The sequence below is a fragment of the Leptinotarsa decemlineata genome, unplaced genomic scaffold (genome assembly GCF_025532065.1).
Source record: "Leptinotarsa decemlineata unplaced genomic scaffold, Ldec_3_MD MMD2_tig00026314_RagTag_RagTag, whole genome shotgun sequence".
In the NCBI taxonomy this organism is placed as follows: domain Eukaryota; kingdom Metazoa; phylum Arthropoda; class Insecta; order Coleoptera; family Chrysomelidae; genus Leptinotarsa; species Leptinotarsa decemlineata.
The window spans coordinates 16775213-16793023 of NW_027412684.1; the positions used below are offsets into that span (position 1 = coordinate 16775213).

General features: G+C 35.1%; 1 protein-coding gene across 4 annotated transcripts in view; it reads right to left on the minus strand.

The window, feature by feature from the left end:
* Window positions 1–16205, minus strand: part of LOC111502218 (coiled-coil domain-containing protein 170) — a 36956-nt gene extending 20751 nt beyond the window's left edge. Inside the window, exons 1-4 of one of the 4 annotated variants that reach the window (XM_074181705.1) lie at window positions 15619–16205; window positions 12737–13038; window positions 8834–9041; window positions 2621–2933 (exon numbers count right to left, since the gene is read on the minus strand). In XM_074181705.1, coding sequence (XP_074037806.1) covers window positions 2621–2933; window positions 8834–9041; window positions 12737–13038; window positions 15619–15708 — 913 coding nt within the window. In that variant the 5' untranslated portion in view covers window positions 15709–16205. Of the gene's footprint in view, window positions 1–2620; window positions 2934–8833; window positions 9042–12736; window positions 13039–13994; window positions 14128–15618 lie in introns of those variants that run through there. The other 3 variants (XM_023156230.2, XM_023156228.2, XM_074181706.1) reach the window with 3 other exon arrangements.
* Window positions 16206–17811: the final 1606 nt, after the last annotated feature.

The following is a 17811-nucleotide window of genomic DNA, read 5'->3' on the forward strand; positions in this document are numbered from 1 at the left end:
GTTGCGTACAGTCAGTAAGTCTGTCTATTCACCAAGAGAGAAGACTATTGTTTTGAACGTTCACGATGCTCTGGTTTCTCAGAATCCCACAAACACTGTTCAGAACATAATCAAGAGTTGTGCCAACATGACGGGCGTAGGGAGTCAACAATATATAGGTTCCTATCAGAAAAAAAAAGGTATAGCTAACCCTAATACAAATGAATACTTAAAGAGGGGGAGAAAACCTATTGAAATTGATGAATTTGCCAAAAATAGTATTCGAAGGAAAATTCACGAATTTTTTTACAAAAAAGAAATACCCAACTTAAACAAAATTTTACAAGAAGTTAGAGACGACCCGGATTTGCCTCATGTCGGACGAACCAAATTGTGGCAAGTTTTAAAAGAATTGAATTTCCGGTGGGAGAAATCAGACCGAAAATCACTTTTGATTGACCGGGAAGAGATAATATGTTGGAGAAGAAAGTATCTAAGATCTATACGAAAATTTCGGGCTGAAGGAAGGCCAATTTACTATCAGGACGAAACGTGGGTAAACGCAGGTCATACTCTCACAAAAATTTTGACAGATAAAAATATATCAAGCTCCAGGCAAGCCTTTATGGAAGGTTGGTCTACTGGTATTTCCCCACCCTCTGGTAAAGGCAGTAGATTAATAGTTTCTCACGTTGGCAGTGAAAAAGGATTTGCTAAGCATGGTTTGTTGGAATTTGAATCCAAAAGCACAAAAGACTATCACGAGGAGATGACAGCTGATGTTTTCGAAGAGTATTTTGAGCAGATGATTGAACATATACCACCAAACTCAATTATAGTATTAGATAATGCACCTTATCATTCACGACTAGTTGAAAGACTTCCAACGACTGCGTGGAAGAAACCGGATATCATTGACTGGCTGCGGAATAAGTCCCTGCCTTACGAAGATGGAATGGTTAAAGCAGAACTTTTAAAAATTGCCAGGCAACACAAATCTAAGTTCAAGAAATACATAGTTGACAAAATGGCGGAAAGACGAAACATCACAGTCCTTAGACTTCCACCCGACCACTGCGAATTAAATCCAATTGAACTCATTTGGGCACAAATGAAAAGCTATGTGGCTAGAAAAAATACGTCATATAAAATACAAGCTGTACGTGAATTGTTATATGAGTCTTTACAACATATTACAGAATAAATTTGGCGAGATGCAGTAAGACATGCAATAGAAGAAGAACAAAAAATGTGGGATCTTGACAATATAATTGATGCGACTGTAGAGACACAACCGCTAATTATTAACCTGCAAGACGACTCGGATTCCGAAGATGATCCTGTTTATTTTGAATTTGAATAGTTTTGTAAGTAATCGTAGTTTATATCATTTAAAAATAGGTATTAATTAAATAAATGTATCTTTTACAAATTGCAAGTAACTTATTACTTTTGAATAAAATAAAGAAATTTTTTTAAAATAAAAATACAGTTTACAGTACCTACAGTTTAAGAATATTAATATATTTATTTATTTAAAGTAACTAATGTTTTAATCATATACTCTACGACACTGGTCACTCATTTCCACTCAAAATACCTACATAATCGGATTAAAAGTTTTATAGCTGTATTGTATTTCTTCAGATACAAGGTGGGTTAGTCAAAAACATCTTAAACTGCCAGTTTTAGTTTGGTTTTTGTTATTATATCATATTAGCTGTCCTCTCTGTATTTCAGTTCTCTAATGAGAGTCAAACTTGCAGTGAGCTATCAACAAATTATGAACGGACTATAGAAATTTTTTTCATAAAGAAGGTTTTTAGATGGAGCTGTAGAACAATTTTTTGAAAGCACTGTTCTGTAACGCTGCGCACGCCAAAGTTCGTTGATTCTGATTCTGTCAAAACATTGAAACAGCAGCGATACAGCAACATAGTACTAGTATGATATAAATTGATTTGAAATCCCTGAAAGATTCTATAAAAAATTTAAAAGATTAGCTGAAAAATAACAATTATATCAAGCAAAAGAACTGAAACAGCATATGCAGAAATTTCTTTTGTGAATATTCCTGCACTAACACCTGTCGGATATAATCCGACGCTCTTCCTGGTATAAGCCAGGGGAGTAGTTGTTTACTGATAGGTGTCAGTCGTGTCAGTCCATTAACCAACAGTGTAGGTGAGTTGAGACTTGCCTGAACGAATTGTTCTGTTAGACAATGTTGTTCTACACAATAGATGAATTTACACTTGGTAATGTCAGATCGCTTTCATTGTGACGTTCATTTATCTATTTTATTCACAATGGAGAAAAGAGAATTGAAACTTTCTGTGAGTTTTAGCATAAAAACATAGAAAGTTTCAAATCTCTTTTCTTCATTATGATTTCCTACCACGTAGTAACGGCTAAATCCATCATTTTATTTTATTTCCCTATTCAATTTTTATTCATATTTTAATATGTACGTTTTTGTTTTACAAATGTGTGTAACGTGATTTTTTTCACTCAAACTGACTCATCCTATAATCCTATACATTTATATTATACCAGAGAAATATGACTTGTCCCATCTACATAATATAGCACAAAGGACTAATAAATCTACCTATCTATTTATTGAAACTCCTCGACTCACCTCTCATCTGACATATCATCGACTCCTGCTGGGCAATGTTGCCGCTTGCGTTTCCCAAACTTCTGTTTGACAACGCCAGTTTGTCCTTGAGCTCGTTCAATTCCCTTTCCGTGACTCTGTTCTGCATATCGGCGTTCTCCTTTTCTTGGCGCAGTCGGTCGATTTCCAACAGCTGCGCGGCTGACTGTCGCTGTAAGCATTCCCTGTCGGCCAATGCGCGTTCCAGGTTCTCTTTGCATGTGCGCAGGTCCACTTCTACTGTGCTGAGGGTGTCGTGGATGCTACCGGCCTTGTTGCGCAGTCTTGAAGTTTCCTGTCGAACATGAGCGATTACGGAAGGTTTACTGAAATCTTAAAATTGTAATATGCATATATGTCTAAAGAATGTCTACGGGTATATTTCTAGATCGATGGTTCATTTGAATTCAGAAAACCAGAAGATAAGGGAAACGCTGCTGTCGTGGTGAATACTGATATCTGCGAACACAAGATCGAAGAGGTTGTTCAAAAAGGACAAGGAATATTGTACGGGAACCTACTGCATCAATTGAAAGAAAGTTATACAAGACTTTGAAAAAACATCAAGTCTATTTTTCGGAAAAGGAGAGATCATCGCTAACTCCTCATCACATCAAGCCCCCTCACTTGTATGGACTACCCAAAATCCACAAGAAAGTTCCTGTCGAAGAAGCATTTCAAATCATACAGAGGAAGCTATCTGAAGACGGGACATGGAAAATAGAACGAACTCACCTATAGAAGCAATCATGGAATTACAAGGATGATGTGCACGAAACTGACATTTCCAACTGAAGGACAACTTTTTACGAAAAATGGAGTCTACAACGATGACTGGTGTAGAGGACCCACACTAAGTGGGAAACATCTGTACACCGAAAACCCACTCGTTCGGGACAGTATCTGAACTACGAATCTAACCGCCATCAACTGACTAAAAGAGGAATGATCAAGTGCTTTCGGGCTCTGTAATACGAAGGAAGGTCTCGAGAAGGAACTAAGCATCCAGTTTATGCTTGAGGAAGCGAGTTGAAACCAGCAAATCAGGAATAGCAGAGCATGCTTGGACCCATCAACATAATATCGAGTGGTCCCAAGCTGAAATAATACACAAGGAGGAACACTCGTTGAGAGAGTGTGTGTGAGAAGTCACTTGGCTTGGAATCTTGGAATTTTTATCTTAACTGTTCGATTTTCAATTAGTCCAGTCATTATAGTAAGTTCACCTCGGAATTCAAGATACCCAGCTGTAAGTCTGTAAATACTTGTATATTGACACCCTAAAAGTTGTCTCAAAACCTACATATGGTAGGGTGTAAGCAACTATTCAATTTCAAGGTCAAAGGTCACAAAAATCGGTTTTTTGCTCTTTTTTTGGAAATATCTCATTTCCTATGGGTTTTTTGCTATTTGTATTTATTATCAATATTGTAGAATACAAAATTCTGTACAAATTTTGTTTGAAATAATTTTTTATACGGTGAACCGTTTTCGAGATAGAGGGCGGAGAGCACGCGGTCACAGCATCACTTCAGGTCAACCGGTGCCTCCGGTCGAAAACGCGCCATATATAGTTGATGAACTATCGATAAATCAATGATTATGAATATTTATCAATTTTTATTAACTATTATATTATATTTTATCATTTTTTTCCTAACTTATCCACTTTTTATTCAGTATTAATTTATTTAACAACACTTACCTGCCCATGTAATTGCAGAATTGTTAATGAAAATATAGGAATTATATTTGAATTTTAACCTAATTAATATTTATAACTTCTTACATGATGAAAAAAAACAAATAAATTATTAAAAAATATCATTGAATACATTTATTTTTATTGAAAGTAAAGAAATGGAATAAAGAGTACAAAAACTACAATTTATAATTTTAATCATCTCCTTCCTCTTCATCGTCGTTTTCTGGCTGCTGGTAAATTTCAAACTGGTCTTCATTATCGTCTTCAACGACATTTGTCTCAAGTTCTTCCATGATTTCGGGGTCAAAGGTTCCATCTTCGTTAATGTCGCTCTGGTATGGTGTAGCATTGAGACAAGCTTGCCCATTACACTGGCCACAAGCTAAAGAGCATTGCAAGCCCGCTTTCCTGCATCCGCATCGCGAACCACAACCACTCTTGCAGTTGCAGAAAATTGTATTTAGCAAATCTTCTGGAGCAGGTGGTAAAATTTTCATGATAGGCTCCAGAAAATCGTTTCGCATTGCCCAACCCCATACCTGGGGTTCCAAATCATGCCCTAACCAAGTTTGAACTTGATAATATACACGGCTGAAATGTTGATGAGCAGCTGCACTTGTTGTTGGAATATTTGAAAGCTGCACAGGTTTATTAAGTTTTGTAGACTTGACGTGAAGCATATAACGAAGATGATCGAGACTTTTCACAGATTTCGGAGCATTATAGACTGCCAATAAGGTTTGAGTTCCACTCTCTAATAATCTCTGGGCCGAACAATTTTCTTCCTCAAATGCTGCAGCTAGTTCATCCAAATTTGTCAGTTTCTCAAAAACTTTTAAAAATGATTTTTTTCCCTTTTTAAAAAGGGAAAAGTGCAGAAATATTTTATTTCTGCACTTAATGCGTGCAGAAATAAAATATGTTTTTTAGAATGAGGATAATTATCAACACTTTTAGTCGAGTATATCTCCGTTTTTATATTACCTTTCCCTTTATTGAATAGATATAGATTTAATGCATGAAGAAAATGATAAAATATAATATAATAGTTGATAAAAATTGACAAATACTTATAATCATTGATTTATCGATAGTTCATCAACTATATACGGCGCGTTTTCGACCGGAGGCACCGGTTGACCTGAACTGATGCTGTGACCGCGCGCTCTCCGCCCTCTATCTCGAAAACGGTTCACCGAATAAAAAATTTTTTCAAACAGAATTTGTAGAGAATTTTGTATTCTACAATATTGATAATAAACACAAATAGCAAAAAACCCATAGGAAATGAGATATTTCCAAAAAAAGCAGCTGGGTATCTCGAATTCCGAGATTCTTACCTAATTTAAGCTTAAATGACTGGATTAAATTGTTTCTTGTATTTTACTTCATTGCAATTTCAGTTCAAGGTTTTTTTTGCTCAATATAATTGTTATTTTCAGCTATACCTTTTTAATTTCACTGATTTTTTCAGGGATTTCATATCATTTTATTTCATATCAGACAATGGAAGTCCGACCTAATGAAATTCAACATGAAACGATGTCAACCATCTTCAAACAAACAGAATAAAATAATTATATTGTATTAGTAATAATTCAGGGAAAATTGAAACCACAATTTTCAATTGAAGAGAGACACTGTCACTTCTGGTATTTGCGACTTCAACTCTTGCACCCCCAAGCGAGGGTAAGAATCTTCCAAAATATTTTAATAGCATGATGGTTGATGATTGACATTTTTGAAGCATTTGAAATTGTATTTATGTTAGTCTCAAACATTTCAAATGTCGCCTGAAAGTTTTGTGTAAATTACATTTTGAGATTCAAATATACACACATCGGAAAAGTCTAGGGATATTTTTAAAAATGGCAATAATTTTTTTTTAGATCGCTTCAGGAAAAAAAAAGTTGACGGGTGATTATTAAACGAATGTAACTTACAACAAAATGTATTAAATGGTCAAAAATACTGAGTGCGCATATAAGCAAAACTGAAAAAAATATGGCTCTTTTTTGGCATCCCGAAAAAAATCATAATACAAAAAAATTGGAATCAGTACAAAGTATGACCTCCACGCTAGTTTATTACGGCCCTTCATCTATCGTGCATCGACAAAATGAGATTGTCAATATCTTGTTGAGGTAAATTTGCCCATTCAGCGATTAACAGCTCTCTCAATTGAAACGTTGTGTGAATGTTCCCCATATGCGGAGTAACTCTTCGTTGAAGCATGTCCCACACATGCTCGATGGGATTCAGGTCCGGTGATTGTGCTGGCCATGGCAATACATCAACTCTTTCGTTGGTGAGCCAGTCAGTCACTAGACGCGCGACATGTGGACGAGCATTATCGTGCATTAGGTGGAAGTTTTCACCAGCAGCACCAGCAAACGGACGGAAGATAGGTAGAAGAATGGTGTCGAGGTACTGTCGAGCTGTGAGGGAGCGATTTGGAAGAACGAGATCGGTTCTGCCGCCGATCATGATTCCGCCCCATAGCATTACTGTACCACCTCTGTATGTGTGGACTTCCTGGACGTGTCTCAAACGTTCATTATTTCCAGGTCGTCTCCACAGTCTTACTCGACGAGATTCTGGATGAAATCCAAATCTGGATTCGTCTGTAAACAAAACTGTGGCCCAATCATTTGCATCCCAGTTTTGATGTTCTTGACACCACTCTAATCTTCTACCGCGATTGCCTCTCGACAAAGGTGGACATCTAAGTGGCCTTCTGTTGTGGAGATCTGCTTCATGCAGTCGATTTCTGACAGTATCACGACCAATGGTTACCTGGTGCGTCTGCTGCAACACGTTAACCAACTCAGGTGCTGTGATTGTCGGTTGTCTTCTTGCGGTTAAGACCAAAAATCGGTCTTGAACTGCAGTTGTAGCGCGTCCTCGCCCTGGATGTTGTTCGGCTGGACTGCCAGTTTCACGGAAACGCCGCCACAATCGACTGATAACACTTTGTAAGACCCCCAAACGAAGAGCTACATCATTTTGTCGCATGCCACCTTGAAAAAGCCCTTAGCCGAAAACCTACAGTTTGTAAAAAACTTGATAAAAGATTAGTTACCATTTTTGCAGGCTTTGTTCAACCCATAGAAATCTACAGGGTGGTCGAGTGTACCGATTTAATCGAAATTAAACGACCTCATGCATTTATTTTTATGATATTTAGTATGTTATAAAAATATCCTTAGACTTTTCCGATGTGTGTATTTAGGTACTTCAATAGATAATTTCAATAAAGAACTTGATATCATCAAGCGAATTGCGGTTAACAATGGGTGTAAAGCCGAATTAATTAACAAAATAGTTGCCAAGAAAGTTTACGCAAAAGCGATTCGAGACGTTTTTCCTATTGATAAGGTAGTTAATCAAAATTATATAGCTTTAACGTATTTTGGACAACCAACGGAAAAGATGGCTTCATTTTTGAGGAAACGAGATATTAAAATTGCACATAGAACAAGTAATACGTTGGGAAAGTTAGTTAAAAATAATAAAGACAAGACATCCAAATTCGAGAAATCAGGAGTATATAAATTAAAGTGTGGAACATGTCCTAAGGTATATATTGGTCAAACTGGCAGAACACTTAGGAATCGAATCCAGGAACATCATACGAGCTATGTAAATAAGAAAACAAATTCAACATATTCAAAACATCTTCCAGAAGAAAATCATATCTTCAACGAAGAGTTCAAAATTTTGCACATAAAAAATGAAAATTTGAAACTGAATTATTTGAAAGCAATGGAAATTAATAAACTTAAAAATTCATTCATCCTAATGAATGACCAATTTGATTTGAATAGATCACCATTATTGAACTTGTTTTCTTAAAATCCCAGAAAGAATTATTGATGTAGATATGAGGTAATATGCTTTAGGTAATCAAAATTCAACAGGTACCTCAGGTAGAGGTAATTTTTGGAGGTAGTAACGGCCGAATCAATCAGAAGATCACAATTCAGATAATTCTCGTCTGATTTAGCTTTGTTTACGCTTCAGATTGTGAAAGGTCATAAACCCAGATCAGTAGCAAGAAAAAGTATATACTTTAGGTTGTATATACTTTTATTGTCATGTGTTTTTTTAACTCTATACGTCAATAAATACTTATTCTGTGTCATGGTATATACTCATCGATAGAGAATTTTGTACTTTATACATTGATGCTTTTCTTTTTTTACAAATCTTAATCTTTTTTACTTCTTTTCAGCTTATGATATCTATAAGCGATTTTCGGCACAAATCAAATAATGATCATGAATGATGATTTGGAGAAATTAGTGATTGAAAAAATTATTATTGTGGAATAATAACAGTAGATAAATCAATTTTACAAACTACATCTAACGACTTGATCTTCACAAACTATCAAATCAAATCGCAAGGTATAGTTTGTGAAATTACAATGGGTCTTCATTAATCAACGGCCGAGTCAATCAGAAAAAAGAAATATCATTATATATTACCTGTACCAATTCGGAAGCCTTATGAACCAGAGATTCTGGAGATATATGCGAATAATCCAGCAAGTCGGCTCCCAACGCAATAGAAAGTCTTCTAACAAAATCTTGCAGTTGCAACCTGGCGGAATCTTTCTTTTGCTCTTCGGAACTCAAATCCAGTTCAAGATTTCTTACTTTCGATTCTAGTTCTTTGACTTTTTCTTCGTTGTACCTATGAACGTATGGATTCATTGAGTAGATATTTGGTGTAGCTTTTACATAAAAAATATCAACACTTTCTTCATCATACGAAGTTTCATGGTATTGATAAGGTTGAAGTTGAAACTTTCGCAAAAGTTTTTTATTAATTTTTTCACTTTCAATTTTCGATATAATTCTTACTGAGTTATCTCAAAGAAAATGGCAGTTGAGTTGAGTTAATAGTCTGACAAAATTCACACTTTCCAAATACGGCAATTGACAAATTGAAAATTGTTAATTCCATTTTCTAAAATGCGTCAATTATTGAAACTTTCTGATTCTGTTAGTACACATGACTTAACAATGGAAAATTAATGATTTGAAAAGTGGATAAATACCCAGAGATTTATTTCCAAGTGAAAACAGAACTAGAACAGCTACTGCTTCACCAATTTCGTATGAGGCCATAGATGAGTCGGATATAAAAAAGGCCAGCTATTATTGTGACCCATTTTTAATGGAAACACCCCCATAGAATTTGAAGTTGTAAAGCGATTTTAATAATTTTTTTTTAAATGTCAAGTACTAAAAGGTCTACCTTGGGACAAAATTTGAAATGTTTATTAAAGTTTCAGGGCATACCACGATATTTTTTCTTAGTCGAAAATCAAGATTTTTTATTAGCGATTTTTTATTGAAAAAATCATTACGCCACTGGATTCAGAGTGCCTCTAAACAGGTGTGACCAGAATTTCATGAAAAAATATTCATTATTAACAAAGTTATGACAACTCAAAAATTCGAAAACTCACACAGCTAACAGTTATAAAAAACACCCTATATCAACAGATATAGCTATGAGAATATTTTTTTTATGATTTCAACAATAAAGTGCCGCCAGATGAAAAAAAAACAAATAGCGTAAATATTTTTAATGAAAATAACGGAATTACATTCAAGTTTTCACGCAAATTAACTAAAACTAAGACCTAATATTTCAATTTAAATCTTAGTTGCCATGGAAATTATATTACAGTTTGACACTTGTGAAAAAGCAAATGCGCCACTGTAATCAATGAAGTCGCCCCGGAGCGCCAATTAATTTTTATTGTTGTTTTTATTTTATTTTTATCGTTGTTTTAATAAAACTACAAAGTTAGTGTACTATTGTCAACAATATTTACCTTACAGTTCTTCGAATTATTTTGTGTCATGGCTGCAAGATTGAGCGTGAGAGAGAAAATTGAAATTGTACGCCTTTCGGGAGATGACGTTAGAAGTGCTAGAGATGTTTGTAGAGTATTTAATGAGAGACATCCAGATCGTCCTCGTATTAGCTGCGGTACGGTGAATAAAATAAATAAAATATTCAATGAAACTGGTGCAGTATCAAAAATGATGTTAAAAAGTAATCCTGTACAAAGACGAAACAGGAATGACAGGAATGATCAAATCATTTTAGATTATTTCGGAAATAATCCTAATGCCAGTATAAGGAATGCCACTTTAGATTTGAATATTCCACGAGAAACTATTCGAAGATGTCTCAAGGCGAAGAATATTAAACCTTTCAAGCCAAAATTTTTACATACACTTCAAGCAGGCGACGAAGCAAGACGTCTGGAATATTGTTTATGGGCCAAAGGGGAATATTTAAACAATAGAAATGTCCTAAAAAATATTTTATATACCGACGAAGCCACTTTCACTACAAATGGGGTAGTGTCATCACAGAATTGTCGCTATTGGGCAGCGGATAATCCTAACTGGGTAATAAACTGTAAAAGCCACTATTCCCAAAAAATCAAAGTCTGGTGTGGGATATTGAACGAACGAATTATTGGTCCTTTCTTTTTTGAGAAAAACATTAATGCGCAGAGGTTTCTAGAATTTTTAAACACAAAGTTTTGCGATGCTATTCACGAGCTGCCAATCAATGAACGATCAAATTTAATTGTTCAGTTAGATGGGTGTTCAGTTCATTTTGCCAGAGCTGTGAGGCAATGGCTTAACGAACATTTTCCAAACCGATGGATAGGCCGTGGTAGTCCGTTTATAGAGTGGCCACCCAGATCTCCAGACCTCACAGTTTTGGACTTTTTTTTTTGGGGACTTCTCACACAAAAGGTTTACAAAAAGCCCTCAAGAGATAGAAATGAACTTTGTGCAAGAATTCGACAGGTAGGTATGTGCAGATATTAGCCCTCAAGAACTCAAAAAAAGTATCAATTGGCTGACTAAAATATTTTCAACAGGGAGTTTTAAAAACGGTCAATTAATGGATTTTGAAAAGTTTATATTCAGTGAAAGTCATATTTTTTGTGGGTAAAATGGGTTTTTATAAAACTGTTTTGATTTTTTTTTCACCTGCTACAATTTGAAAAAAATGTTAAAATTATAATGGAGAACTTTATACACGTGTAGAAAGAGCAAACTTTTTAGTTCACTTCGAGAAGTATTTACAGAAACTTGTGTTTCATAAAGTTGACTTCAAACAAGAGCTGAGAAAGTATACCTATATTATAACGTTTCGAAGGCTAAAATCTGCCTCCGTCTTCAGTATTGTGGAAAATCTAATGAATCTTGCAGTTTTTCTATTCGTTTTATTTTCAAAACGTTTTCGATATATGTTAAAAGAGTTTTGGAATGTAAAATGTGTATTTAGAAAATTCTTTGACATCTCTCGAGGACATTTAGAAAATAAAACGAATCTAAACCTGCAAGATTCATTACATTTTTTTCACTTCTGAAGACGAAAGCATATTTTAGTCCTTGAAACGTGACATGTATCTGTATACTTTCTTAGCTTAATAGTAAACAGAAGAATTTTTGTTGTTAAAAATACTAAATAACTCAAAAACAGATCGATAATAGTCATCTATTGATAGATTTGAAAAGTGTCAACTGATATATTCGAAAAGTCTTTTAAGAAGTCGAAATTTCAATGGGGAATGTTCCTCCTGACGAAAATCAAGTAGTTTTCATAAAAAAGCTCTAAAATAACGCATATTAAACTTATCATTTCAACCTTTTTCTTTAAAAAATTATTTAAATACTTAAAAAAGTGGATTGAAATAATGTATTCAACATTTAAAGGGATCCGTTTCTATTCACCATTTGGCAACATCGGTTATAGATAATAAAGGACAATGAATCTATTACCTGTATGAGACACACAAAGATGACATATTTCAGAGGCGTGCTGTTCTGTTTACTTATGTTCCGAGACATTCTGTGACATATGACATTTTGTGCACCTAACCTATCTTCCTCTATATGAATAAATAACAAAACAACTGTTGTTTATGTGGCGTGTGGAGGTGGTATTGAACTTTAATTTATATTTTGCCTTAATTGTTGATTTATAAAGATAATTTTCCTTTTTTAAAGTAGAATATCTAGGTATGTATAAATTATTTCAACTTGATATAGGTGCTGTTGCCAATATGTGAATTAGAAACAAATCCCTTTACAAATTGAAACCCAACATTTGAAACATCAATTTGAATACTTTTCGAAGTGAATTTGAAAAACTCATGAATTAAACTCAACTTTATTTTGTTAAAACTTGCATTTGCTGTAATAACCCAAATTGAGGAACATTCCCTATTAGTAGATTTTAAAAATATCACTCGATAGATACAAAAAAGTAACTCTCGATTTCGTTGGTACAGCTCCAGATTGCAGTTACAAACTTTTGACTGCGAAATACATCTCACGCTTTACCTGACATCTCTGTGCGCAGTTTGCAAAGCAATCTCATGCCTCCCCTGAGCTGCGATCAGATTCCTTTCTCTCTCTTCCAGTTCGTGGACGCGTTTCTTCAGCGAAGAGATGATGGCGTTCTGCCTCGCCGATTGCTCCCTCAACTGATCGGCCTCGACTTGCAGGTCGAGACATCTCTGGTCGCGAGTTCGAACTTGAGAGCGCATCTCTTCCAGATCGGTTTGCAGCCGGTCTCGCTTGTACTGGAGCGCCGCGATCTCGCTGCGGAGAGATGTCGCTACGTCCACTTCAGCTTCTTCCATCTGGAAATACAAAGAAACAATTGCTCATATTCACGTAACGTTTCATGATTGGCAATACTGATATTTGACGTATGTCATTATGAAGAAGGGGTGTATCACAGAATTATATTCTGTGGGGTGTATTACAGAACTATAACTTATATAGTTCTATGGGGTGTATATACAATTGAAAGATTTTAAATTTTACTACGTTCAGTATCATGAATTAGCATTTGGTCATATAACATTTATATATAGTGCACGTGAAGTTGACAAATTTTTTATTTTCTCGATGAATTCTTGTGATGTACCTGTGAAGTTCTGTGAATTGTTTGTTTGCAGGAGAACCTTTGAGGAAGAGTTTTTTGAATCGAATTATTGAACTAAAAAACTTTGTATCCAATCATTTCAGTGTACGTACAAAAGCTGTAAAGCAATCTCAAATTTACGTGCCAATATTATGAGAGCAGCTGACGATGTGAGGATGGATGAAATATGTTTGTATCTGTATTGAAAAATCTATAAAAAAATTAGAGTAGGTGTCTCCAAGATTCCTTCAAAACTCCAAAATAGTTTGAGGTATTTTCAATGAAGAGATTGGGATTGGGAGTTTTCTTTAATAAATGTTCTGCTCTTTGCAACTATATTATAGTGTCGCATTCGTATGCAGCGCAATAATCGTTATCATAATGAACACAGGTAGTAATTACTATGGAATTGTGTGCACATTAAAACGGGGCACTATACAATACACAACGTATACATGGGTTTTCAATTAAGTGAATTTATCGTTACTGCAAGCGATGAACAATTACATTCAACGTAAACAACGTTTTTATTCTCAATAAGGAAAAATATTGGCTTCATTAGTGAGAACCATAATTTACCTACAAAAAAGTGGACAAGCACAGGTGTGATGTTCAGAGTGAATGCCTGTACTTTTTCGGAATGATAAAATGCTGGCAATTCAAACTCACCCATTATCTAATTGCAGAGTGAGACGAAACAGTCACGGTTCATTCAGAACTGACAAAATTGATAAAATATATATTCAAATTTTGTAATCAATATCAAGAACGATCTCAACCTGGTACTATGACATCAAATTTGATATACTATAAATAATAAAATTGAGTGGAATGTATTCCCTTTCTTGATACTCCGTTTTAAAATTAGACGGCGTTGGGAGATCTGATTTTATACAGTGTGCTATTCGGATGTTTGTACAACAGCTTTTTTAAAGCAGCGTATTTATTTCGAGGAATGAACAGAAATAACTGAAGTATTATACAGAAATTGATTCTTTGTAAGTATTAGCCATAAATTTCATTGACTAGTATGAATTCAAGTCGATTTTAAATTCCATTTGTTTGCAAAGATCGAATTGAATGAATAAACTGATGAGATTCAAAGCAAATCTATTAAAATCAATAAGGTGCCGTATAGATCAGGAGTATACAAGTTGACTTGTGGTTCTTGACCAAATTTTGAATTGGCCGAACGGGGAAAGAGTAAATAAGTAGTATAAATGAATTGATGGATGTAGCAACAGCTTTAGATACAGCTCAAAAAAGAAGAAGAAGAAGAAAAGAGTAAATAAGTAGTATAAATAAATTGATGGATGTAGCGACAGTTTTAGATACAGCTCAAAAAGAAGCCATAAATTCTTTTAAAAATCAGGTTAGGGAAAATCGGTCTATTTTAAAAAGACTTATCGATATTACAATTTAGGTATTTGGGAGCCCAAGAATTAGCTTTTCGTGGACACGATGAAACCGAAGATTCGATTAATCGCGGCAATAAAAGGAACTTTTAATGTTATTCGGCAAATATGATTCACAATTTGGCACTTTCTTAAACGGTAGCGTTTTTTCGGGCACCTCAAAAACCATCCAAAATGACAGTGTGGCATACATTATTGAGGAAAATATAAGCAAGGAGATTGAAACTGATTCTTTTTTTGCATGAGAAATTGATGAAACTACCGATATTACCTGGACATCACAACTTTCAATCGTTTTTAGGTATGTCAAAAATGGTAGTGTGGTAGAACGTTTTATGGGTTTTCATGATGTTTCATCTGGGCGCACAGCTGACGATTTGTTTAATTTTTTAATTCGTACGTGTGACACCTATAATTTTAGGCAAAAGTTAATTGCGCAAAACTAAGATGGGGCTACGGTCATGGCCGGCCATTTGAATGGTTTACAAACTAAAATAAAGTCCATAGCTTCTCATGCACTTTTTACGCATTGTCATGCCCATGTCCTAACTTTAGTATTAAGCAAAGCGTGCAACAACATAAAAAATGTTCGCGCCTCCGGCGGTCTTTTCTGTGTGAATATAGTCTTTATGACTTTAGCCCCCACTGTTCTCTAATGCACGAGCCGTCACTGCCACTAACCTAAAAGCATTACACTTGGGAACCCCCTAATATTCAGCAATGAATCTTGTATACGTCAATGAATCTCTAAGCTTTTCCACCCTGTATCAACACAATACAAACACATTCCTTGTCACTTCTCGGTGATCTACTGGAACAATAACGTGCGAAAATTCTTGAATACTGCGAATAATTACAACGCCTGGAGGTTTACTCACATTCATATCTTTGCACAGCACCTCGAACACATGCCAGTCTTCTTCAGTGTTTCCGGAACCGACCGATTCCGCAGGAGGAGGCGCCTGCATTGTCCTTCTCCATGAATACTTCACCAGCCATAGGTGTTTTCTCTTGGCTCAAGAGATCAGGGGTCCCGTACGAAACACCTGCATGCCAATCTCACGCAAAACTGCAACTAACGTCGACAACAAAAGCACCGACGTCATAGTGACGATGGAGATTAGTATAATCGATAGGATTTCGTTCAGTAACCCGTTTTTGCTGGATTGTCGATGATGGGTTTCTTTCGTGTGATATCTCCTTTGGACTGGATTAGAGCGAATACTAGAACAGGAGCTGTTTTTGCAACACATTATTATTGGTTATATTGGGTTGGTTATATTAGATTTTGTCCGTTTTAATGCCATCTGTTTTTGTAGCTGAATATCATAATGAATATTTATTCTAATGTGTCCTTGTATATACTGATCAATAGAGATTTTTGTTTTCTATAGGTATAGTTCAAGTGAACGATATAGCACCTTCCAACAGCCCCCCATTAATAATATAGTTAGGGGAGCTAACTAATTCCGTTTATACAGGGTGTAAGTGTGATAGCTATAATTGTATAAGTGTGAAACATTCAAGGAGGTTGATTTCTCATCGAAAAAAAGATAGGATCTTTCATATAAAGGAACTTCATTGGAGCATCCCTTGTTAAGATACAGCCCCTTAAAAGGGGTACATAAAATTTGTATAACAATTTTTTTCACAAGCACTGAAAAAGTTACAATATTGAAATTAACCTGACGTTTTGTACTACCAAAAAGACACTTAGCCAGTAATTTATTTGGTTTACCCCATGGTTGTAAGGGGTGGAAAACGCAACCCCTAAAATTTATTTCCAATGTAACTTGTTGTCTTATTATTTGTTTACCATTTAAAAATTTATTTCCGATAGCTTGTTTAATTCTAAACAAAAAATGTCTCTTGGATTTTTTGCCGAAAATAAACCAGTTCGCAGCAAAAAATTATTTTCGTGCAAACATTTGTTTTGTCTTAACTTTCAGATGAGATGCTGTATACGACGGGATCAAACTTATGTCACCGGCAGCAGGGCCGTAGCGAAAAGAAAAATCAGAGGGGGAGGGAATCCAGATTTTCCCAACCCCACCAACAAAATTTCCCGACTTTCGAAAAAATGAAAGCCGAGGGATTAGTTACTATATTAATTTTCTTACTTAGCTATCCAAAGATTGGCTGAATGATTATGCCCATTAGGGTATGCACAAAAAATAAATAAATTTTTATAAATATAAAAATAATAATGGGAATTATTCTACTTTGGACCAAGGTCCTTGGTCTTCCACCAGATCCACCATGTATAGGAATATTCAATGCAAATGAGAGGAAACAACACTTAAATAATATTGTGCTCATTGTTTTCTACTATTGTTTTATTTATTATTTTCTACTATCTTCAGGGCCCGAAATTTAGTAAAATTATCAATTTAGTAAAATTGTCACTTAAAAATAGTATGGAATCTCCAAGTTATGCATGTTGGGATATCCCGACCTTCTCCTGGTTCTTTCCCTTTTCTTATTACCTCTTCCTTTCTTTTCTCTCATTTTAATTTTTTTAATTTTCATTCATTTTTTACTATTATTTTTTTCAATTTTCACGGCCCAAAATTTCCCAACTTTTTTCCAACTTTTTCTCAAGTGAGAAAAAGCAGGGGCGGAGGCTTCCCCCATCCCTCCCATGGCGACGGCCCTGACCGGCAAACATCGTTAACAGCAGAAAATATATTCAAAATTTTTCGCCCAATTTCTCTTATTCCGTCGTTAGCAAAAATTATTGAAAAACTGGTAAAAATACGTTCAACAGAACATTTGAACTTCGGTAATATAATAAGCTTCAAATAATTTGCATTCCATTCATGTTCAGCACACCGTTTTGGGAAATTTCGTCCGCATTGTCCCACATAAACACTATTACACTCCGGACTCTTAAGTTTATAAACTCCGCAGATTTTTCCAACTTGTGCAACAGTGCAATTCTGTTTTATTATAAATCACATTATTTTGAACGTGAACTTGCAAGTCAACTTTTATTAAGAAACAATTGATTTTAAGTTCTGTGTAATATGTATTAGACATTCAGTTATAATAGGGAAGCCCAAGCGGGGATT